The sequence below is a fragment of the Ursus americanus genome, chromosome 23, assembly GCF_024610735.1.
Source record: "Ursus americanus isolate L20-20 chromosome 23, mUrsAme1.1.p, whole genome shotgun sequence".
Classification (NCBI taxonomy): Eukaryota; Metazoa; Chordata; class Mammalia; order Carnivora; family Ursidae; genus Ursus; species Ursus americanus.
The window spans coordinates 32,172,260-32,195,988 of record NC_142149.1 but is presented as its reverse complement, the minus strand read 5'-3'; the positions used below and the strand labels follow the sequence as shown (position 1 = coordinate 32,195,988).

At 47.0% G+C, this 23,729-nt stretch overlaps 1 protein-coding gene across 4 annotated transcripts in view; it reads right to left on the bottom strand.

Moving 5' to 3' along the window:
* Positions 1 to 23,729, bottom strand: part of YPEL2 (yippee like 2) — a 61,516-nt gene that overhangs the window by 22,128 nt on the left and 15,659 nt on the right. For all 4 annotated transcript variants that reach the window (XR_015721332.1, XM_045773681.2, XM_045773680.2 and 1 more), the window contains one exon: positions 19,114 to 19,427. Coding sequence is in view for 3 of the 4 variants with exons in the window: in XM_045773681.2 (XP_045629637.1) it covers positions 19,114 to 19,230 (117 nt within the window). In the remaining variant the exon portion in view is untranslated. The remainder of the gene's footprint in view (positions 1 to 19,113; positions 19,428 to 23,729) is intronic.

Sequence of the window (23,729 nt, the reverse complement as noted above, 5' to 3'; positions counted from 1 at the left end):
CCACTGTAAATTAATGAATTACAATTCTGGTCTACCAATTAAATTCCTGTGAGTTGTGCTAGGTGAACTGCTTCACCAGAGCTTGGCCGCTCTTGAGTGAAGAGGTAAAAATTAAATTTATAAACCTGCAATGCTTAACGCTGACTGAAGACCACCAAAGGAATGTTCTCTGCTACCCAGCCTGAAAACAGCCTTCCCAGCTCACTCCTGAATGAATGATTCTCATTTCACAACCTCTGGAAAAAAGTAATTAAAAGCAAAGAAGCCCCTTAAAATCCCTTCTCTAGCACCTGGTCGTCATGGCAAAGAATGAGCAGAGAATCCAGAAAAATGCTTGGGGAGTTAGTTAAAAAAGAAAGACAGACTTAACTAACTGCAGTCTGCAGGAATCTCATAGAGTGGATTACAGTCTGGGTACAGCAGAGGATCTCAAGACAAAACAAGACATACATACAAGTTTGTCCAGCTTTCATTTCAGAGACTATTGGGATTTGAAGGATCTCCACAGATCAGCCACTCATCAGATACATGGCTCTTATCCACGTTTCTACCAAACCTCTTCCAGGGATAGGGAACTTGCTACCTCCCCAGGAGCCCCATTCTACTTCCAGTCGCTCTGACTCTACAAAAATTCCTTGTATGAGCTGAACTCTGTCTCCTGAGAGCTCCCTGAATGTCCCATTCTTTATATCTTCCAGTGCCAAATAACACTTCCAGTGATAGCTTTAAAGCTGTATCTTGCTCACATCAAGGTTTCCTTGTACTGGGGGAACTCCTCCCAGGTTAGTAAGCTTGGTATGATGGAAGAATTATGGAAGAATCTGAACCAGATTCAATTCCCAGTTGTAAGACTTTCTCTACCATGTGCTCTTGGGTATGTTCGCCCCTCTGGCCTCAAGTTCCTCACCTGCCAAATGGGATCGCAATACCCACCTCACAGAAAGTAAAGCGGCTGGCACAGACAGGCTTTCATAAATGGCGGCACTCCCCCACAACTTCCTTCAAATTTCTGTATGTGGCCTGGCTGTACCCTTACCAAGTTTACCACTATCTTCTAAACTTCATTTTTCATTTCCTATTAGGTGTTCTCGAAACACCTTCAACACTTTGCTCTCCTGGAAATGCTCATCATAGCACAGGGCCTTAAACAACTGGATTTCAGGTGGCACACACTACAGTATGTTAACTAACGTGTTCCTCCCCACTGAGGATGCTATCCAGCATCAGGCTTTCCTCCAGTGAGCACAGTAGCATACAGCTACATTTAACCCCTATGTTCATACACCACCGCCCCCACCCAAGGGACTGGGCTTAGGAGCAGAGTTATAAGAAATAGTAATGAAGGAAGAGGCAACGTTATTTAAGAGGGCCATGGTGGGGCTTGAAGAAGTCACAGCCAAAAGGCTCTTATGAAGGAGACAAGAGCGTATAAATGAGGATAAGGTGCTTGCCAAAGTGCAAAAGCTGGGCACTGGTGATTCCAGGTACTCCTTCTAGAAACAGAACATGACCGGGTCAGAATAACCAGCTCACTCACTCCCACCCCTGCCAGACAAGGCTAGATCGTCGGCCTCCAACAGCATGATGTCCTTGGGCAGATCCCTGATCCTCTGAACCGGGAGTTGCATCATCTGTGAAAGGAGGGGGTTGAGTAAGGTCTCTTCCAAGGGTGAACATTCTGTGAGTCCACGTTCTCAAGAGAGTAAACGCCTCACACATTAAACCAGCATTTCTGACTCAGAGTTAGACCTCTTCTCTCATGTTTTTAAACTTCCTGTTTATCTGCATAAAAAGTCTTTTCTGTTCATCAGCTGGCCTATCTTATCTGACAATTCCTATTTTAGGACTCTCATCCTGAAGACAGAGACTTAAATCCTTTTCACATATTCTGGTGCTCAACCTTCTTCCCTGGCCAACACAAAAGCCCCAGGCACATTGTGAAATATCAAGCATTGGAAAATCATTTCCCCAGCAAAACAGTTTTGTGTCACATGAATGTAGTCTACGATTCAAAAACTGGGGGTAAATCTAAATGTCCAATACTAAGGGTGTTGCTTAGAATCCTGTGATATATCATAATGAGGAATACTGTGCCTCCATAATTACAAGTCAAAAACTACCTAATGAGCAGCTATGTCCCAGACTTTGCTGGGCACCAAGAACATAGCAAGCCAGCTCTGCCCTGAAGGTGCTTATAATTTAGCTAACTAGAAAACAGGACTAAAATACACAAAATATGTATCAAACAATGTATACCACTGTGACACATTATGGATGTGAAAAGAGTTTTGAGAATGCAGATGGAACTGAAGAGGATGAGAACGTTCTAGGGTTGCTGATAGAGGTGGGGGGGGGGGGCTTTCCCACTGAAAAATAAGAGCACTTAGCACAGTGTCAGCAAGACCATCTCCATCCCCATCTCCTTCCTAGGAGAGGCTAAAAACTCCATGAGAACTCAGCAGTGGTCCCTAGATGTTTGCAACTCTATCTTGTGTCCTCCATAGTCTGATACCACCTCAGGGCATTGTCTCAAGTATTATCTGTGTTTCATAAGTGAGGAAAGACAACAGCTGATGGGGACAGAACCACTCCTGGAAGCCAAGTCTCAAGAAATCCCTGCCTCTCTTTTGGCTGAGTGTAAGCATTGTCTATTGTGCACATATCTAACACAGGGCATTCTTACCACTCCCCTTTCCACTAATTTTCCCCTACTGATGGGGGTGGAGAGGGTGTGGGATCCTTAACAGCACCGGGCAGCAAATTTGAAAGCAGAACTTGTTAGTTTTTAAACAAGGACCAGCCAGTTGGACCACAGAGTGGGTGTTTCCATCTAAATTCCAGCACTTTCAAGTTGCTCCATGAACTGAGCCCAGCCAGGACAGCAAACCTTGTTTTTTTGCAGCCAGCTCTTTGATTAGGTCTAGAGAGGGACTCGATTAGCATCATGGAAACACGGAGCAGATTTCAGAAAGGAAAGGTCAGCTGCAAGCTCTAGCATTTGCTATCAGCCATCTGCCAAGCAGGAAGTGCTACTCAGATCTATTTTTAATCATCTTCCCTAGGCGAGGGCTCCTGGGAGAATGCAGAGGCCAGGCTTATTCCAAGACAAACATTTAATTGCTACCTTTCTGTACACATTTTAAAACAGTCTCTGGATACTCAAGACCAACTTATCCATCCATGCCCCACTCTTGGGTTCTAGCATGCTGGCACCTACCTGCAGGGTTGTGTTTGGAGGCCACAGCTGAGGACCTCATCTTGAGGAAATTTCCTGACTGTCTGAAATATCAACTAACTCCACATAACGTAATAATCCCTACACGCGGGTTCCAGGGACTTGTTGCAGACGACCGGGAAGAGAGAAGATGTGCAAGTCTAGGAGTACATGTTCATTCCCTACAGCAGTGAGCCAGGCAAAGCTAACCGTGCAAACTTCCTGCTCATTTTTATTTCAAGTGCATCTCTTCAAAAAGGTAAATTAAAACCAGCTCATCTGGAAGTAACTCATCTGTTACTCAAGATAGGGGCTGGCTAAAGAAAGAGGAAAGGTTTCATCTCAGCTCCCAGGGACTCGGTCTGTGCCGTGGCTGGTCATCCAGGCCCAGGAACATTTTGTCCGCTGGCTTCTTCCCCCTCCTGACCAGTAGCAGCACTCACGTCTCAGTTCCAGCCAGCCCAAGGACTGAAACACGTCTGCAAGGTCTGGACAGACAGGGTGTCAGGCAAGGCCATGGAGGATCATGCAGAAACAGAGCCTGGCTCAGGAGCCCCGGCATTCTCCCAGCCCACACATCAAACACACAGTTTCCTGGTCTCTTGACACTTAAAAACTTTTAGCCTCCAATTTCCGCCCTAACGTAAAGTCTAAGCATATGTACAATTGTGCCTCTGCCAAGTGAAGTCCCATCTACCAATAACAGACAGGGGCTGGATGGCTAGCCATCACCACCCCAGGCCTGCCCCATCAAACACGACACTGGGGAGCTGCAGGACCCATTATGCCGCATGACAAAGGGACAAAGGGGTCTGCTCCAGGTTTTACCCACCTCTCTACCCTCCCTCTTCCCTCCTCTTAGGAGCTTATCTGTCAGAGAGCAGCCAATGGGAAAGCTAAGCTGAAAGGGCACCTTGGCTGTGGGATCTTTGCCTGACGATGTGAAATAAGAGACTGAGTATTTGGGGCAACTGAACACCAGCAGGAGCCCAGCCAGAGGGTCAGGGAGGAAGGGACTGAATAGGCAGACATGTGTTTCACAGGAGATCTAACTCCCAGGGTGGAATCCCTCCCCCCAGCGCTGTGGAACTCTGCTCTACTGAGCTGGAGCACACATGCCCCTGAAAGAAAGAAAAAAAAAAAAAAAGCCACTGCATAGGGTCACTCTCCCTGACCCAGTTGGACCACAAATTAATTAGGCCTTCTGAGCCCTGCTGACTCTTGAGTGCCTCTTCTTTCTGGTTTCAGGAGCAAAAGGAGCTAATCAGTAAACAGCTTAAGAAAGAATAACTCTTCTTCTGCCGCTGCTGAGAATCACCTATGCTCTTTCTCCATCCCCTCCCATTTGCCATGGCTCTATGGCTCAAAAAACCCTGTTCAAAAAAACAAAAAAACAGGGGTGCCTGGGTAGCTCAGTAGATTAAGCATCTGCCTTCAGCTCAGGTCATGATCCCAGGGTTCTGGGATCGAGTCCCATCCCTCGGATGCTTAAGCCACCCAGGCGTTCAACATTTCTTTCTTTCTCTTGGTATGGAGTCCCATCCCTGCATTGGGCTCCTTGCTCAGCGGGGAGTCTGCTTCTCCCTCTGCATGCCACTCCCCCCCCTCCCCGGCTTGTGCATGCACTCTCTCTCAAATAAATAAATAAAATCTTAAAAACAAAAACAACAACAAAAAACCAGAGACCACAGGGTGCCATATTTGGTGCAAGTTCGAAACCCCAGGAATAGAGGGTTACCTGGAAATTTCAGAGCCAGGCATACAGCCTGAGAAGCACCAAGAGAGCAGGAGGGCTGGGTTTCTCTGCTAATTTAGAGCAAGAACTAGTGTGGCAGAGCACTTGGGGGTATGAACTGCGGGTCATGCCTGAATTCCAATTCTGGTTCTACCATTTCCTAACTGGGTCCCCTTGATCAATTCAATTTGGCTAAGCCTCACTTTCTTCCTCCCAGCATGGTCACAATGGTGGTACATCTCTCCCCAAGTAGGTATGAGACAAAAGATGCGAGTCACATAAACAGTGCCCAGCACTGTGCTAATATTTGGTTAGCACTCAGGAAAATGATGACTATTATCATCATTACTAGAAGGTCTCCAAAGAATTCTTTCCTTCTTCAAACAAATGTTAGTCAAAACCACCCCTTGTGGGGTGCCTGGGTGGCTCACTTACGGGGTCTGGTTCAGTGCTTGGGAGGCAATCTGCTTGCCTTGGGCTTTCTCTCAAATAAATAAATCCTGAAAAAAACAAAAAAAACAAAAACCACATACACACACCCTTCGTGCCTTCAGGGAGTGGAAAGGGCTGGAAGGTAGACAGCAAGCCCTGGCTACTTTCAAAGTAGCTGAGGAGGCTGGGACTAGGGGGGAGGCAAGCCAGGAAGCAAGCACAGCATTTTTAAGAAGGGCCTTGCTCGGAGGTGCTGCCCCTGCACCTGGACAGCCCTGAGAGTGGGTGCCTCCTTAAATCTTGCATCCCGAAGTGGCTTGTTTCCTTCCCCTAGACAGGGCCTTCATTCCCTGTCACACTCAGACCTACAGAATAGGAATTTCTGGAGGTAGGTCCTGAAGAGAGGCATGTTTTATCCCAGGTTATTCTGATGTGCTGTCAGATTTGGGAATCTGTGCCCAAGAATCCCCATTTTCTCATGCCAGTTTCCACCACATTCAGGTGTATGCTCACACACAGGAAGAGTGCAGAAGCCATCTATCTCCCCTTCACTCTGCCCTGTTCCCAAACCCCATGCCTACACCACAAGCCGCGTGAGTTCTGGAACTCAGTTCTCACTTGAACGTAACAGAAAAACTCATAAATGTGGGCTTGCAACTGCCACGTAATGATGACTCAGTGAGCTTCAGGAAGCCAGCCAAGAGGGTCACGCGAAAGGGAATACCTGGCCCAGCAGACCAGAGAACTCTGAAAGGCCCTCTTCTCAGTTATGGGTGCTCGGTGTTTGCCAATGATTTATCTGGCTGCTGTTTAACTGAAGGCATCACCAGGGAGGAATCAAGCCTGCCTATGAATGACAGCACTGGTTTAATTATCAGTGTTTATTAACTTTATACAGTATCAACATTCCTGTCCATACAAAGCTCATGGATATACAGTTTCTAGAAGATGGAGAAGTTGATTTTATGAAACAGGCCATGTTATAATAGTCTAGTCTAATCTCAACCAAATGCTATCACTCCCTTGCCTGAAAGTGCTTTTCATGGCTCCCCACAGCATACAAATCAATCTAAATTCCTTAAGGGCACCTGGGTAGCTCCGTCATTTTAAGCGTCTGCCTTCGGCTCATGGCGTGATCCCAGGGTCCTGGGATCCAGCCCCACATCGGGCTCCCTGCTCTGCTGGGAGCCTGCTTCTTCCTCTCCCACTCCCCCTGCTTGTGTTCCCTCTCTCGCTGGCTGTCTCTCTCTCTGTCAAATAAATAAACAAACAAACAAACGAACAAACACATAATCTTTTTTAAAAAAATTTAAAATTTAAATTCCTTAGCCGGGCCTTCTGGGCCTTGTGCAATGCACCCCTGGTCACCTCCTGCATCCTCCTCTCAACCCTCTCCATCTCTTCCTGTGGTTCCTTAGGCTTGATCTCCTCTGGGCTACTTCTCTGCCTCTGCTCAGAATAAACCCCCCCTTTCCTGTTCACTTAGGAAAAAACTCATCATGCTCTTTGCCCCTACAGCATCCTGAGCAATCACGTCCTCAAAGCCTGTGTTTCACTACATCTTATAATAATTTATCTGTCTTCCCCACTAGATCATAAGCTACTTACGGGCAAACATTTTCATGTGTCTGCTGCTCCCCCAGTGCTTCGCGCAGTAGTGTTCAGTACGTGCTGAACGGTCAAGAGAGGGGACATGACTTACTGGATGACACACTGAATCACCAGCGGCAGAGCCAGGCCTCGAGCAGAGGTGGCTTAACCCTTCACTCAGGGCTTTAAAATGATGCTGTGGACGCTCTGTCTGCAGGGCCCCACGTGGTTTTCCCATGAGAGTGATGACACTGTGTGAAACTATGCACATCGTCTGGCTTCGTCACCTTGGAACCTCTGGTGGGAAACTGGGGGTGCTCAATGGCCAAGGCCCAAGTTTGGCCTGAGCAGCTAACTGACACCAGAGCGTCACACGGGGCTAGTCCATGAGCAGGCACGGCACATCGGCTCCTACACCATCCAGACCAACTGTAACCTCCGTGTTCGTTTTAGAATCCTCCTGAAATCACATAAACCCACTTTTTCAACATTCACTTCACAACACTCATTCCTGTTTTGCAGCCTAGGAATCAGCAAATCATGCATAAGGGCCAAATTGAGACTCTCACCTGTTTCGTAAGTATTTAACTGGAACACAGCCATGTCCGTTTGTTTATGTATTCTCTACGGCTGCCGAGTTGGGTGGTTGAGACCATATGGCCAGCAAAGCCTAAAATATTTACTACCCGGCCTTCACAGAAGTCTGCAGACCCCTGATTTAGCTGAAGGCAGAGGGAACGAAGACTCCAAAGAGCCCCTCCCTTCTACCAAGGGACTGATTGCCCCCACCCTGGAAGTTAGTGGACCAACTGGCTTTTGCATGATGTCATTTCTTTTTTTTAGCACCGGTTACAGGCCTGGGATCCAGGAGGAGATTTTTGCCTGACAGACACACACAGGGGCCTGAAACACCTAGCACGTAGCCTGGGATATAGTGGTGCTCACAAGTGTTTAGTAAGGAACAAACGAAGGCCTGGGAAGTGAGCCTGTCTGCACCCTGGAACAGAAGTCCATCCTCCCTCCTGTCAGTTTCAAGGTGACCAGTCACACAGGTGCCTGGCAGCAGCCTGGTGACCTAGATTTGTCAGACCTTATCTTATCGGCTTTCCTTCCTTGTGTATTTACCCAGCACCTGCCCCCACAGTGCCTAGGGCAGACTGGCCTGTTGTTTTTACAGAGGAGGAGACAGACAGGGAGGAGCTTTCCTCCCCCACAGATACACACTTTGCTTTTTCTTTCTCCTGCTGAAGTGGGGATCAAGAAATATGGGGACTTGGAGCTTAAGGAGCTCCAGTAAGTCTGGTTTCTCCTGTTTCTCTCTCCTTCGGCTGCCTGGGTGAATCTGTCTGGGGGCAACCTGAAAGGGCTCTCCAGAGCCCTACCTGTCATTTGGAACATTCTGCATCTAGAGGGGAGGGGCTGAGGGTAAAACTGCAGTTTTCAGAAGTAAACAAAGCAACCACCACCCAAGGGTTAGAGGCCTGTTCCTGAGAACAGACATTCCTCCAAAGCCACATCAGAGAACAGCGGGTCTAATTCACTGGCCACCTTGAACTTCAAGAGCCTAGCTGGCACTTTTACTTGCCTGGGATAGCCCAGGCTGACACTGCAGTGGAGGACCGTGACAGTCAGGGAAAAAGCTGTGCACAGCTAGGAAGCTCATGAAAATCAGGCAAACTGGACGGAAAGCAGTATGGAAATGTTGGCTTCTCAGCTGCCCTGGACAGCCTTGGGGACCAGGTTTAGGATGGGGATCCCCACTTGTACTGCCACCAGCTGCTTCTTCAGAAAATGGACCTTCCACTGACCAAGGGGTACTGGGCACAAGCTGGGTGAGGGCAGAGCATAAACCTGTGTGCCACTGTGTTCCCGATCTCCAGCAGGTAAGAGGAGTTCACGAATCGCGGAACAAACCGCAGGGTCTAATGCGGGAGGTTTCACTCTGGGATCTTTTGTTTCCGCAAGGAGAAACTTTTCTGTCCCCTCATGTATCTGTCAGAGAGTTCGAGTTACAGCACATGCTATTGGTGGGAGCAGCCCTAACAGGGAGGAAAAGGAGTTTTCCCCAAAGTTACATCATTTTCCTTTTTGACAATATAAGTGGTCCCTTCAAAGGCCCAAAGGTGTTGGGGGGCACAGGGGAGGGGAGAGCCAGTGCCACCTGCTTTGCCTCTTGACATCACTGTGGTCTGGAGGGGAGGTTGTTCACAGACTGATTAGATGATGATGTTGTTTTTAGCGGCAGCTGGTGGAGCCATCTCCTCCTCCCTTCCCCTCCTCCCTCCTCTGCCCCTGAGTCACAGTCCAGCCACTAGCAATAGGCAAGGGAGGGGAGGGAAGCCCAGAGCTAAAGCTCTCCTTGGCTTGACAGCCCTGACCTCAGAGACAATACTCTGTGTCACCAGGTCAAACCCTCCCCTCAGGAGCTAGCTGAGTGCTTTGGAAACAAAGGTATCAGAGATTCTTTTCGGGCTTTGTTTTTTAAAAATAATGAAAATGGCTTCTTTCACAAGAACCTCACTCCATCCCCACCAGGAAGCATCACAGGGTGAACCAAACTGACAAGCAATTCTCTGGCTTTGTCACCAACACCCAAGGCTGCCTGGGCTGTGCTCACAGCAGTCTGAGGTCTCTGTGACTGGTTGCTGTGTGGGGTGGAGGAAAAATCACCACCTGACAGACTAGAAGGGAAGGGGGCAGGGGCAGACTTTTCCATTTAAACTCTAGAGTGGCCTCAGAGCTGCTTGCAGGGAAGCCCAACCCCACCACTGTCTGAGAGCTGAGGCTACTGTGATTATTTCATTATCTCCAGGGACCTCCTGGTCCCTTCGGAATTACAAGGAACAAGACATTCGATGATTCTAGAGGTCTCAGAAGACCACTGGCAACGGTATAGCTAAGAGGTAATAGCTGAGACTCGGAAAGAAGGAAGGAGCCGATGCACCAGGACAGTGAGGGGAGCCAGCATCTGGTTATGTTTGCCACTTTGGTTTTGCTTAAAGAATACGCATAGGTAACCACCAGCAACCTTTCCGGAGCATTCCCTATTATGTCAGGAATTGTGAGAAGTATTATATATGGATGACCTCCGTTAAGTTCCTCAAAAATCTTATAGGTATCTAGTATTAATATTATTCCCATTTTCCCAATGAGGGCATTAAGAAAGACATAGAGAGGTGGCTCACCTTGCCTAACTACTAAGTGAGGAAGTCAGGGTTTGAGCCCAGGTAGTCTGGCTCTGAGACTAGATTGTTAACCGCTAAGTTATACCGCCTTGTATCATCTGCTGCTGCTATATGAGAAGCAGAAGATGGGAGAGGTGGAAGGTCACCTACTCTAATGACAGTCTGATCTAATGCCTCATTTGGGTGGTTGAAGAAACAGGAAAGCCAAAAAGAATGGTCTTGCCCAAGATCATACAGCTTGATACTTTCGTGCTACCCCCATCAGCCCTCTCTTCCAGGCCTGCCTCCAGCATATACAAGCACCAGTTATGTGCACGGCAGTAGGTGGTGTGGCAGAGAGGAGGTGGCAAAGTACAAAGTCAAGAGGCACTCAGTTTCTCTGGGCTTCGTTTTCCTAATCTGTAAAATGAGGAGCTGAAGTAGAAAACCCAAGTTCAAAGGCCCCTCTAGCTCGAACATTCTGAAGAGTCTTTGACTCCAGGTCATTTAGAATCTTATTAGGGAGCAAGACAATTATGTGTAAAAAGTGCATGTAACCACAATAACACAGACCATTATTATTATAAGCCAGTCATTATTAATTGCCAAGTGAACAACCAGGCAGTGAACTTCCACAGGAGTTCAGGAGAGGGAGGGAATCCTATAGTCCAGCAAAACATCCTAGAAAATACTTAAACTACTCTTCAGGAATGGGTAGAAAGTGAATACAAAGAAAGAGAGAAGGACTCTTCAGGCAAGGGAAATGATAGGAGGAAAGACAGGGTAGATTTATCACCAACATTACTGAGAGACCAGAAAACAGCTGATGCTGGGGAGCCTGGATGGCACAGAGGGTTAAGCGTCTGACTCTTGGTTTCTGCTCGGGTTATGATCTCATGCTCTGAGATCCAGTCTTGCACCAGGCTCCATGCTCAGCACGGGGTCTACTTGGATTCTCTCTCCCTCTCTCTCTGCCCCTCCCCTCCCATCGGGCACGTGCTCACTATCTCTCTCTATAAAAAAAAAATAAATCTAAAAAAGAAAAGAAAATAGTTGATGCCAAAAGGAGCTACCTAGGTATGACTGTCAAGCTATGGTAAAGAGCACATAGACCTATTTACATCTGTATTCCACACAGCTACTTGGTAACCTATAACCTTAGGCAAGTCACTTTAATTCCCACCTTGAAGGGATGTTGTAAGTTAAGTGATGGAGTAATAAGGAATCCCTAGCACATGACAGATGTTCGATAAATAGTAGTTAAGCAGTGATGTACATTCTTCATCCTGTGTTTTTTAGGACACCAACACAATCACATCTGTAAAAGTGTCTTCTGCCCTCCACAGTGAGCCTTATATTCCCATGCACCCCAAAGATAACAGGGTAAGTACAGGAATCACGGTGACTTCATCTCCCTATCCCTAGCACCCCGTATAAAGCCTGGCATGCTGTTTGAAATAAAAAAAATATTATTGAACTGAACAACCAGAATATGACGGTGGATTCTGTTCAGGCCCCCAAAAAACAAAACAGCTGAACCAGCAATGGAGCAGCTTTACCATTCCAGAGACAGACCGAGTGCTGGGGCTCAAATAAAAATATAGGGGGAGGGTCCTGCACCTACTGCTTGTTCCCTGGAGAAGACACCCTGCTGAAAAGAGTTCCTTTGGATTTTGAGTAAGTACACAAGTTTGCAATCATCAGCATCCTTACTGAATGCCAAGACACTAATGTACAAACCAATCTTATGATTGGAACCTTACTGGCATTTGCAAACCACAGAGTTAATTTTCAGGGTACGCCTCATAGCTCAAGTCAACATTTCCTTTTGGTATTTAAAGCAACCACATAGAAAGGATCACATTTGAGCAGATTCATGTTCCAGCTGCCTGCAGTCTGCAGCAAAAAACACAGATGATTCACCAGACTTGGTCCCTAGCAGCTCCCCTGATAATAAATGGGTGAGCAATTTTACTTCTGCCTACATTAATTTTCACAGGTAGCAGGCATGACTATGGGATGGGTCTGCCTCCCATCCAAAGAGCGTGACCTCCCGAACTCAATTCCTCTCCTGTGCCTATAAATGACAGAATTTTTTAAACCCTAGAATGCTTGTATTTCTTCCTCAAGCAATGCTCAACAAATCTTCACTGAACAACCATCATGTGCCCCAAACACCCACAGGCCACAGCAATGCATATGCACCGGTTCCCCCATCTCCAGTCTCTCTTCAGCAGTTCCCCAGCCACACCGCGACAACATCTGCCATCTCAAAGCAAAGCTCTGGTCGTGTCATTAATTGCTCAGAAGTTTCAGTGGCACCCAACTGCCAGCAATGTAACTTCAGGACTTCGATTCTTCCAGAAATCTGGCTTCAACCTACTCCTCCTGTTTTCACACAGCTCCTCAATACCTAACCCAATAGAATGGGCTGCTCCCCGCATGCTTCCTGCCTCCACTTCGTTGTTCACGCTGCTCTTTTTACTGGCCCTGCCCGATCCATTTCTACCTGTATTTCCACAGGTCTCAGTTCCTGCTTCAAGGGACATCTCAAAGTCACTTCTTCTACCAGGTCTTCCCAGATGGACCTTAAGGTTTTATTCAACCACCTTTTGAGGAACCTGAAGAAAGCTATGGAACCCTCCCTTGAAAAACCGACATACACACAGAATTAAACATACGATTTCCAGGATCCCTTGAAGCCAGTCCACGGACCCCCAAGTTAAGACACTCTATGTCTGTCTCTCCAGTTTAGAGTACTAATAGTCATTCACTCGTATATTCACTGAAAACCTACAGCAGTCTTCAGGAGCTGTGTGGAGTGCTAGAGAAACAAAGATGGTATCACCAATTATATCTCCTTAAGCAGTTCACAAGCTAATGGAGACATGCACTGTTCCACTGTGATAACTGCTCGAAGATAAACCTAAGGTGAAATACAAACTTCAAGAAGGGATGACTTATGAACCTATTATCTCCCAGCTAGAGTCCAAGTTCCTTGAGGATAAAATCCTTGAGGGTAATAGTCTAATACCTACTAGGGTGCTATGCGCGCACCACACACACACACACACACACACACACACACACACACACACAGAGTGCATATTTAGTATATGGGCAATGACAGAACAGAGCCAATGAGACAGAACAGCAAGTATAGGCACAGTGCCCACTGCCATTATCCACATAAGCCAGAGGCCTCTGAGATCCAGTTATGGTGGTTCCATGTTCGAACAATCATGCCATACAAATTATCCCAGCCTAATTTACGGCTTATCTCACCCTGAAGTAATTCAATCTCTGTCCCCACGGAGAGAAGACAGCAGAAGGTATAACACCTTACAGCTCCAAATAGTTTTTCATCAAGGAACACTGTCATCTAACCATATCCCTTTGTTTACAGGTTTTCTGTATAGACTTGGTTCACCTGTCACACCTTCCTGAGGGACCAACAGATAACCCTTTTGCCCTCCTTCAGAAATAACACTTCATTAGAAGATTAGGGCTTTCGAAGGTCAGATAGTTGGGGAAAAGAAGTCAGTAATTTTAGGTTAGATATGTCATTTTTTCCCCAAAAGCTAAGCTGATGGAATGTGGGGGCACATGGGTGGTTTAGTCGGGTAAGTGTCCGGACTCTTGATCTCAGCTCAGGTTTTGATCTTAGGGTCCTGAGTTCAAGCCCCATTTTGGGCTCCATGCTGGGTGTGGAGGCTACTAAAACAACCAAAAACAAACACACACAGACTGAATATGTTTGTAAACGGGGCTTATTGGCTTACTCTGGAACTCTTCCATAATTTATCACTTTTGTCTTTGTCGTACCTCAGAAATGCTCTTTAGGAAACCAGCAAACACTCAACAATGTTTTGCAAACATTGCAAAAAAAAAGCAAAGGTACCCACAATGGTGTGGGTCCTACCAGCATGATTGTTCTCAAGCTGGTTTTTCTTAAAACCCCTCAGTCACTCTTGGTACAAGTCGTAGGTCCTACTATTTTAGAAACAAAATTTTCACTTTTTATGATATACACATTTATAGGTTTACATACAATCTAGGTTTTTTCCCCTCCTACTGGAATAGAAAGACTACTTTACTGAATTATAGTTTTTGTAAAAATCATTGTCACATATCCATTGGATACCAAAAATCTCTCAATTCATAAAATTAGAATTCAACATATATTTTGCAAGTCAGAAAAACTCAGAACGCCCTTCAAGATCCACACCCTCTTCTTGTACACATTCTTCGTGAATTATGCCGCTTGATGTGACATACAATCCAAACTTCACTATGACATTTTCAAGACACTCAGAGAGAAAGGAATAAGTGGCTTTTTAGAAAGTTTATTCTTGTATTTATTTTTTACAACAATTTTCCAGGATATTTATTATACATTAATGACAAGCTGGTGGGTGGTGTAAATTAAGAGAAACACATCCAAGATAAGTAGAATGGAAAGGACGGAACAGATCTCTGGACCTCCATACCAGCACCCCTCCATGTCTACTACCTCCAAGCCACTGTGTTAGGGGTGCAAGTCTTTTTGAGAATCACTGGTGCGGAACACTAGTGCTCAGACGCAGAGGTGGGAAATGGCGGGCAGAGTGGGCCTCTCGGTAGCCGTGAGACCAACACACGGCTTCAGAACATCTTCCTCCCTGCCACTTCTCTCAGAACAGTGCTGCATCTTACATCTAGGCAAACAGGGAAAACCAAAATGCTACTACTGTAAGCCCAATGGAGCCTGATAGGGAACAAAAGGAACTGTCCTTCTATAAGCTCCCAGCCTCAGAAGGCCACCCGGTGCCTGGAAACAGCCAGAGCTCCTCACACAGAGCACAGGTGAGGAGGTATGAGATAGAGAAGTCTGGCTCAGAGGCTGTGGAAGCTCAGGCCAGTCACTGAGTTGCCCGTGGCCTATTTGTCACCAGGAGATAATCTGACCCGAGGATTTGACAGAGCAATAATTTATACAGCTTTGGATGGTAGAAAGAGTTCTGCCTTCCCCCTGCACCCACTCTACAGCCCCCCACACCACCTTCCCTCCAAGGCCCCAGAAGACTGGAGCAAACTGTGTCTTGGAATGAAGCCACCATCCCCACAGTGAGTTTGTGAGAGATTAATCCAATTCACCATTCCCAAACAGCCTATTCCACAATGCCCTCAAAGGGTGATGGGTCAGCAGGAGAAAGGCAAAGGAAGGATCACAGAGACAGAAAATTGTCGTGGAAAAGCTTTGTGAAGATCCAGTTTTCCATAACAGCTAGTTTCCACTGAACTGAGCATGAGATTGTTCTCGCTTGGGGCAACTAGCTGTTCCAATTGAAACTATTATTATTTTATAACCAAAGTATATTTTTATAATGGGGCTTGCACCATTAAGCAAGAAACAACAATGTGAGCAATTCCTCGTGCCAACTTAAAATACCTCCGCATGCGAACACTCCAGCATCTAGACCACAACAACCCCTAAGAAAGAAAACGCAGGGTGTCTCAGCACATTCCCTAGATAGCTCTGTCATCAATTCCAAGAGGCCCCCTACCCCCATCCTACAGAGAAAATGCTCTGTTACCTTTGTGCACACACAACTTTGCTTCTACGGCCTTTTGAGAAATCCAACTCCTGGGCTCCAGGTTCTTAAGTGAAACTATCTTGGCTAGACCAAATTTGCTTGGGATCAGGCAAGAACAATCCCCTCCACGATCCCCAGACCCCCTTTGGACAGCAAAACCAAAAGGAGCAAAGGGACTACTTTATATTTGCATAGGAGCTTTTGTGATTTGCCAACCACTCCCCCACACCCATGATCTCATCCGGTCTCATAAAAACCCAATGAGGTAAACCGCCTCACCCTACCTTCAAATAAGGTATGCCTACCTCACCAGACTGTAATGGGGATGGCACATAGTAAGCGCACAGTAAGGGCGAGCCACTAGGCAGGACACGCAGCAGCAGATATTACTTCACTCATTTTATGAGTGAGAAACTGAGACTCAGAGGTTGCACAGTCGATTCCAGGCAATGAGGCCTCTGGATGTGTACAGCAAGCTGGGAAGGCAGAAAGGCTAGTGCCAGATTCTTTCTGCCACATCAGTAGAGACCCTAATTGTTCAAAACATTACAGCTACACATTTCCATGACAGCCCAAAGTCCTGCTTCTGTCCCAGTTCTCTACCAGCCATATACTCAGAGCTTTAGTTCTCTGGACCTTTGTGTTGCCTTCTCCATCATGAAGTCAGACTCACTTTTTTTTTTTTTTTTTAAACCAAACAACGGAATGTCAGGCTTCCAGATGAAAGGCTCTATTACAAGCACAAAGTATCATTTAATTACACTGCTGCTCCAGTTATCTGCTTCCCAGCTCCCAACTCCCACTGGGCAGATTTTGAAACCGCATAGGAGATTATGTCAAGAGGCGAGAACAGGAGAAACATTCTCTCCCTGAACTTTCTTAAATGGAAGAGAGAAACAAAATGAAAAGAAAGGCCCATTTTCCAAGGAGGGGGCTGGGGCAATGATCTTTCCGTTAAAAAGACCTGCCTAAGAATCTATAGATTATTTAACGCCGGGGGTGGCTGTGGAGTGAAATAAAGGAATCTTTGTGCAGTGCCAGCCACAGCTCCCTCGTTCCCTCCCCACAGCCAGGCATTTAACCCAACTCTTTAAATCATCAAGCTCTAATGCACCCCATCTGTGCACCGGTTGTAGCCAATGAAACTGAAGCCTGTGCTGACTTTGGCCTGGCCTTGTGAATGAGCCTTTCTGCCCCAGAAGGGGCAGGAAGGAGGACATGAGGCCAAGAACGACTTTTTTTGCTCATCACTTGTCTTCTCCCAAGGCTCACGCTCCACCCACCTATCCGATCATTTAGTGAGCTCTTGGCCATGGGTCGGGTTCTGACCGGGGAGATACAAAACTAGGAGACGTCGTCCCAGGTGAAAGAGGATGTAGAAAAGCTCCTGGGAGAGAGGAAAGAGGTGAAGGAAAAGGGCTGCTGTTGGCTGAGGCACAGATGCCTGAAATACCCCCATCTGCATATTCAGGGATGCTGCTTAGTTCCAAGTGCTTGGAACTGGCAAGAAACCTCACTCAGAAAGGCCAGATTGTCCACGGCCCTGAATACCAGGCTTCAAACATCAACACTGAAGGCCACTACCAGCTCCTCATGGTCCCTCTGTCCATCTTACAAGGCCCAGCTCAATACTACCTCTTCCAGAAACCCATCTTGAACATGCTCAAAGAAACTGCTCTCTCTTCTTCGAGCCTACAATTTGCATTCTTGGACAGCCTGTCTGAGTCTCAACTTCTCCATCCAGAAAATATGATTAACGTCACCTACCTTGAAGTCTTCTTACGAGGGTTAAGTGAGATAACATTTATAAAGTGTCAAGTAGCAGTTTTTAGTACATAGAAGGTGCTAGAATACATTTTATTGTTACCTCAATTTCTTATGATACATAGCACTTCCTCCTGGTATTAAAAAGATGTCCTGGCTTCCATTTTCTCTGGAGATTTCCAGAAATAGGACAGCTCACATTTTGCCTCCAAGTTTGCAGGCCCCCTTCCAAAGCAGAGGGGACTGACTCCTCTCTTCCCTCACTGACACAGCCTCCCCACATCCAAGATTCCAGACTTGAGGGGTTCCCACAAGATTCAAGAAGAATCTGAGACAAGATGAGTCCGTTGACAGAGAAGGAAGCTATAATATAAGGCTGGCCGGAACACAAATGGTATAAAGGAGAGTAATTAGCAGAAGCCTAAAGAAGTGAAAGTAGGCCAGAGGCCAAGACCCTGAGGGCTCCAGGGTTCAAGCTCTGTGGTAGCCCTAGAGCTTGGAATAGGCCTAGGAGGAGGACTTCTGTCCTCAGTCCTGATGTGAGAAGCCCCACAACCACAGACGTGTTGTCCAAGCAGCCTCCTTCACTTCCTGACAGATCAGCCAGCTGGACAGGACTGTTCCACAAGTACTGATTTTCACCCCTCTCTGGCTGGGACTACCGAGCCAGAGGCAGGGAAAAGTGATGCCACCTTTTTTAACAGTTCTTTAATTTAGTCCGGGTATGTATAAAGGTTGGTTTGTTTTTTTATTTTAATGGCATGAAATCCAGGTTCTGAGGAAGGATGCTTTTTAAAGGTAAAAGGTCCCCATGATCTCTTTCTCCTTTTCATGCAGCCTAGTAAAACCTGTTTCCCCTCCCATGGGAATTTAGGACCAGGAGGGAGGGAGTTCCCCTGAAAATGCTGCCTAAAGGAGCCAGTTCCTGGACTGCACAACTGGAATATTGGGTTTGTTGATTAACAATCCCCCCAACCCAACTTTAGGAAGCAGTTGCTAAAGCTTTTCAGGGAAAATAGGGTTCCATTCTTTCTTCTGATTATGATCAAGTGTCACACCATATTTTACCCCATGTAGAAGCCCTAAAGATCCCCGAAGCCAGTGGGTCAGCTCTTTACCAAGCCACTTTTGGTCTTCCCCAAAGGCCACCCATTTTAGTAACTCAACAGTCTTATAACCTTCCCAGGGAGCTTGGAAGGCAATATCCTCTCATCTCAGCTAAGAAGCCCCCCTGCAAGATATCCTGCCCCTACAGCCTTTCCTAGAGTCCTTTTTCCAGGCAGGCAGCACTCTGCATGGCTTTCACCCTCCAACTTGAGCTAAGCCAGCCAAGTAAAAGGTTCCAATCGCTCCTCAGCCCCGCCCCCCTCTGGGCCTACGAGCCACCAGCCCCTCAGCCTCCAACAGGAATGACATCTAATTTCCAACATTACAAATTAAACTAGTACACCCTCCCTCCAACTCAAAGTTATTTCTCAGTTGAGTGAGACAGCCATGCAGCTTAGCCCTCCCTGGACAAAAAAATAAAGTGTAAATATCCCGGTCTCTTTGGGAGAGCTTGTAGCCTATGCAACCTTATGAGCCAGGAGTGTACCCCCACACAGAGGAGGGAAAGTACGGCCTACAGGGAACATGTACCTTGGAAATGAGTTCATCATGATTGGCCAAGTGAGCTCTGCAGTGAATGCAGCTGTAGGTCCGGTGGCAGGAGGGCAGATATGCCTGGAAAGTCTTGGATCTTGTCATCTTCACCATTGGTGCTGCTGAGCGTGGGGTGAACTCTGGAGTGGCCCACGAGGCACTCCCACAGGATGGGTCGCACGGGAAACACCGGAAGACACAGGTAAAGGCCGTGGTTTGGCAGGGGGTGGGTGTGGGGCAGGCTCCACACACTGGTGATGTCTTCAGAGGAAGGACCCTCACGCAGAGGTCGAGGGCTGGTTCTCAGCAGCCTGCAGTGCCAAGATAAGGGGAATATCATTAGCTGATGGAACAGGGCTTCCGCAATCAAGTAGAATCCAACTGCCACCCAAGAGAGGACATTTACAGGAAGAAATACCCCTTGTCTGTTTCTTACCATCATTGCCAAGATGCCCAATTATGAGAAAGAAACTACTGGAGATCCCACTGTTGCTTCTTTTCCAGGGTTGGAGGCTCTCAACCCAGGGTTCTCAGCAGTTACCCTAGGTACCCTCCACCAACATTCAGAAACTGGCAAGATCACCATTCTTAGGGAACCCAAGAAGAGGCCAGGATTAAGGATGGGCCACCTATAGCCCCAGGGAGAAGACTCCTAACAGGCCTCTTCTTCTGAGCCAACCAAGATGAAGGACTAAATGAAAAAGTTTAGCCTTTACAAAGTCACTGTATCAACAGTCACGTATGTATTTCTCATCCATCTCCGGATGCCAGGAGTCTTCCAACACTTAAAACCACCACCTACAGGGGTGTCTGAGTGGCTCAGTCGGTTAAGCAGCTGCCTTGGGCACAGGTCATGATCCCAGGACCCTGGGTCCTGGGATCAAGCTCCGCATCAGGCTCTCTGCTCAGCCTCTCATCAGAGTCTGCTTCTCCCTCTACCCCTGCTCCTGCTCTCTCTCATGCTCTCACAAATCAAATCTTAAAAAAAACAAAAAGCAAAAAACAAACAAACAAAAAAAAACCCACCACCTACAGAGGTAACAAACCCCACACCACTCTTTGCTTGGGACTAAGCATGATACAAGGATCAAGTTCCCAACCAACAGGGGCCCTCAAAGCTAGCCAGCTCTTTTGGGAGAAATGATTTCCTTTGCCATACCTTGCCCAGAAATAGATGCTCAGTACTTTTTTGTTTGAAAAGCGAGCAAGCAAGCAAATGAATGAAACAAATGGCATAATCAGATTCCTGCATCTAAAATTCACAATGACAGTGAATTTTACCAGAATTTGTCCTCAACCCTCAAAGTTTCCATTAGTCATCCCACAGCACCAAACATCTCTCCTGCCATTGCCTCAGCAATTTTATTCTACTGGGAATCAAGGACACTGAGAAAGTGGGTGGTTTCCGGGCTATGTCCAAGGAAAGGTCTGAGGGCAAAGCCCCAAGGTCCAATACACACTCTGCTTCTCTGGCTTCCCTGCCTAAAGCTTCTGGACCTGCCTATTCCTTGGGCTTCAGTAACAGGGGTGGTGTTCCCACTTGCCTACCTCCCAGGAGAGTCACAGCGTTAATTAATGCCTGTATCATGCTTTGAAGATGAAATTATTTAGAGAGACGGGGGAGGAAGACAAACAAAATCAGATCTTCTTTGCTGGATTATGTCTGGGATCCATCTGGATGTTTAGAGAAAGCTGCAAATCATAGTTCTCTTTTTCCTCTAAACCTTACTAACCAAATCTTTCCAAAGGGACGCTGGATGCTGTCCTCCTCTCTGACATTCTTCCCACCACAGCGGTCACTGAAAGTCACTGTACCCCTGGGACTCTGTACATCTTCCTGAGTGGCCAACAACACTGCCCAGCACTAGGCTGAAGGATAACAGTGGTCACTACTCTTACCCTGCATGTCCCATGTGCGGTCCTGAGCCACGCAGGGTGACCAATTACACGTGAGACGTCCAACTGTTAAGGGATTCAGACCTACATGTGGCCAGGCATAGTGTCTTCCCTGCTTGGTCCACCCACCGCTTTTTTTAAAGATGTGAAATCAGGTGACACTGAACATTACAGAAATACTTGGAAGAATATGGAAGGGAGAATTAGTTTCCCCAGCTTTGCCTCAGAGTTAGGCCTGGCCATAACAGGAGATGAGGAAGGAAGACACATGACCCCTTGGGTCCAGAGCCCTTCCTTCTCACCCTGGACATCCTCTGATAGTGAGTTAGTGTGGTCAAACCAAAGCCCATGGTAGAGCAATGGTATCGGGTGTTGAGGGCACTGAGCTGTTACAGGTGGTAGAAAGGGCCAACTACCCTCCCTGAGGTTTCCTGAAATACCCTTGAACTTTCCCTGTCTCGCTCTCAGGAAGGACAGTATCTCCAGGAAACGAAGGGGTGGTAGGTCAGGGTAAGGAATAGGAAAGACAGGCAGGGAAACGAGCTGGAAGCTTGCCCCAGGCCAGCTTCTGAAGTCTACAGCCTTCGCTGCCCAGTGGGGAGCACTCGGAGAATGGGTCCCATCAGTGTTATACAAACACTAAAGGAAGAAAAGGAAACAACGAGCCCTGGCTGCCAGTCTGGGTTTACAGAGCAGCCACAGAGTCTGTTTTCTTATACATGCAGACAGCTTCTAAATTATGCATTTCCCCAGAGTAGAATTATTTCTTCTCTCACTTCTCTTCTGTAGGAAACAAAAAAAAAAAAAAAGTTTGCAGGCAGGGGTTTCTGGTTATGCTCAGCTTCAAATCTGAATTCCGAAACTTGTTCAAAGCTACCTTCTGAGGAAGAAGCATTTATGGTCTGTCCTAAATGTGAACATGTCACATACAAACACACACCCATGCATACATTCATCACACCCCAAAGCTCTAAACTTAAAAAGACAAGAGAAGAATCGACCCCATAAGCAACGTCCCAATCTGCTTGGTGCTGGAGAAACCAGGAGAGCCTAGCCAGCCGGCATGAGATTCTGCTGTTCCAGGGTCACTCTGCTCCTCTCCCTCTTTCACAAGAATTCACAGGCATCCAAAATGGAACGCATTCCCCGAGAAGAAAGGAAAGAAAAAGTGGCTTGTTGAAATATGCATCTTGTCCAACCACGACAGGGCAAGCTGGAAGCAATGAGAGGATTGAGTAGAAAGCAAGCTGAAGCATTATCAAGAGAGGGTCCTCGTGCATGAGAAGAGAGAGAGTAGGCTGTCACAGAAAAGAGATGACAGCTTGGTCTGAAAAATAATCACCTCTGTCTTCTTCCCTCCTAAGGGAAAATTTTAAAAGCTGCTTCTTTGAGTCAATCCTTAGGAAGGAAGGTAAAATAGACGGATTTTTTATTTTTTAAGTTTTTTAAAAAGATGTTATTTGAGAGAGAGAGAGAGAGTGGGAGCATGAGCAGGGGGAGGGGCAGACAGAGGGAGAGGGACAAGCAGGCTCCCTGCTGAGTGGACCCTGAGATCATAACCTGAGTTGAAGTTGTCAGATGTTTAACCAACTGAGCCACCCAGGTGCCCCTGAGTTTTTTTCTTCAAAGGAAGAAATGAAGGGTATGGGGCTGCAGAACTCACCACATTTTGACTTTTGGACTCTGGTACTTGTAATGGGGCCATAAGCTCCATGGGGCTTCATGAGTCCAACTCGTGGAGTCCAACGTACTGTGGAGTCCAAATTGATTTCCAACAATAATCAAATGAGCTCAATATTTAAAAGCCTCAGGGCACATGTACAAATTAAACACCATTTTAAGTGAAGCAATAATCCATCACAGTGGAAATTAAAGGAAGATTTGCTACCACCCCCAGCTGCTCCTGCTGATCAGCATGGAAAGCAAAGATGTGAACTATTATGATTAAAAACAAACGCCTCAGATACTGCACTTTGAGAGCCAGAAGCACAGGGAGCACACAGCGAACCTGGCTGTCTCACCTGACAGGCCTTTTCCACAAGGAGCCACAATGGCAGCTGGAACTCAAAGGAGAAACTTCGTGTCCCCAGGATGGAGGGATAGGAAGTACGGATGCTCTAGGTAAGCCATAAAGGAACTGGATGAATGAGGTGGGAGACAGGGGCCACAGAAACTGCGGGGGGGGGGGGGGGGGAGGAGGGGAGGGCGCCCGGGTGGCTCAGTCAGTTATGCATCTGCGTTGGGCTCAGGTCATGATCCCAGGGTCCTGGGATCGAGCCCTGCACTGGGCTCCCTGCTCAGCAGGGAGTCTGCTTCTCCCTCTCCCTGCCGCTCCCCTTGCTTGGGTACCCTCTCTCTCTGTCAAATAAATAAATAAAATCTTAAAAAAAGAAAAGGAACTGAGAAGGTGGAACTCACTAGGGGAAGTAACACCTCTAGCCACAGGAGGGGACCATCCCACTGCTGTTTTTGTTGAGTGTGTGGTGGAGTGTGAACAAAGACTGCCTGGAAAAGAAGTGGGCTGTGGAATCACAAACCGCATCTACCCCTTTCTAGCTCAGTGACCTTCGGCAAGTTATCCAACCACTGGACCCTCAGTGCCCCCAACCAATACCAACATACGCAGGGTTATGAGCAGCAAACGAGAGGCTGTCCGAGCATACACAGTGCAGACACGCAATACACACCACCGTTACAACTATTATTACCCTTAGTGG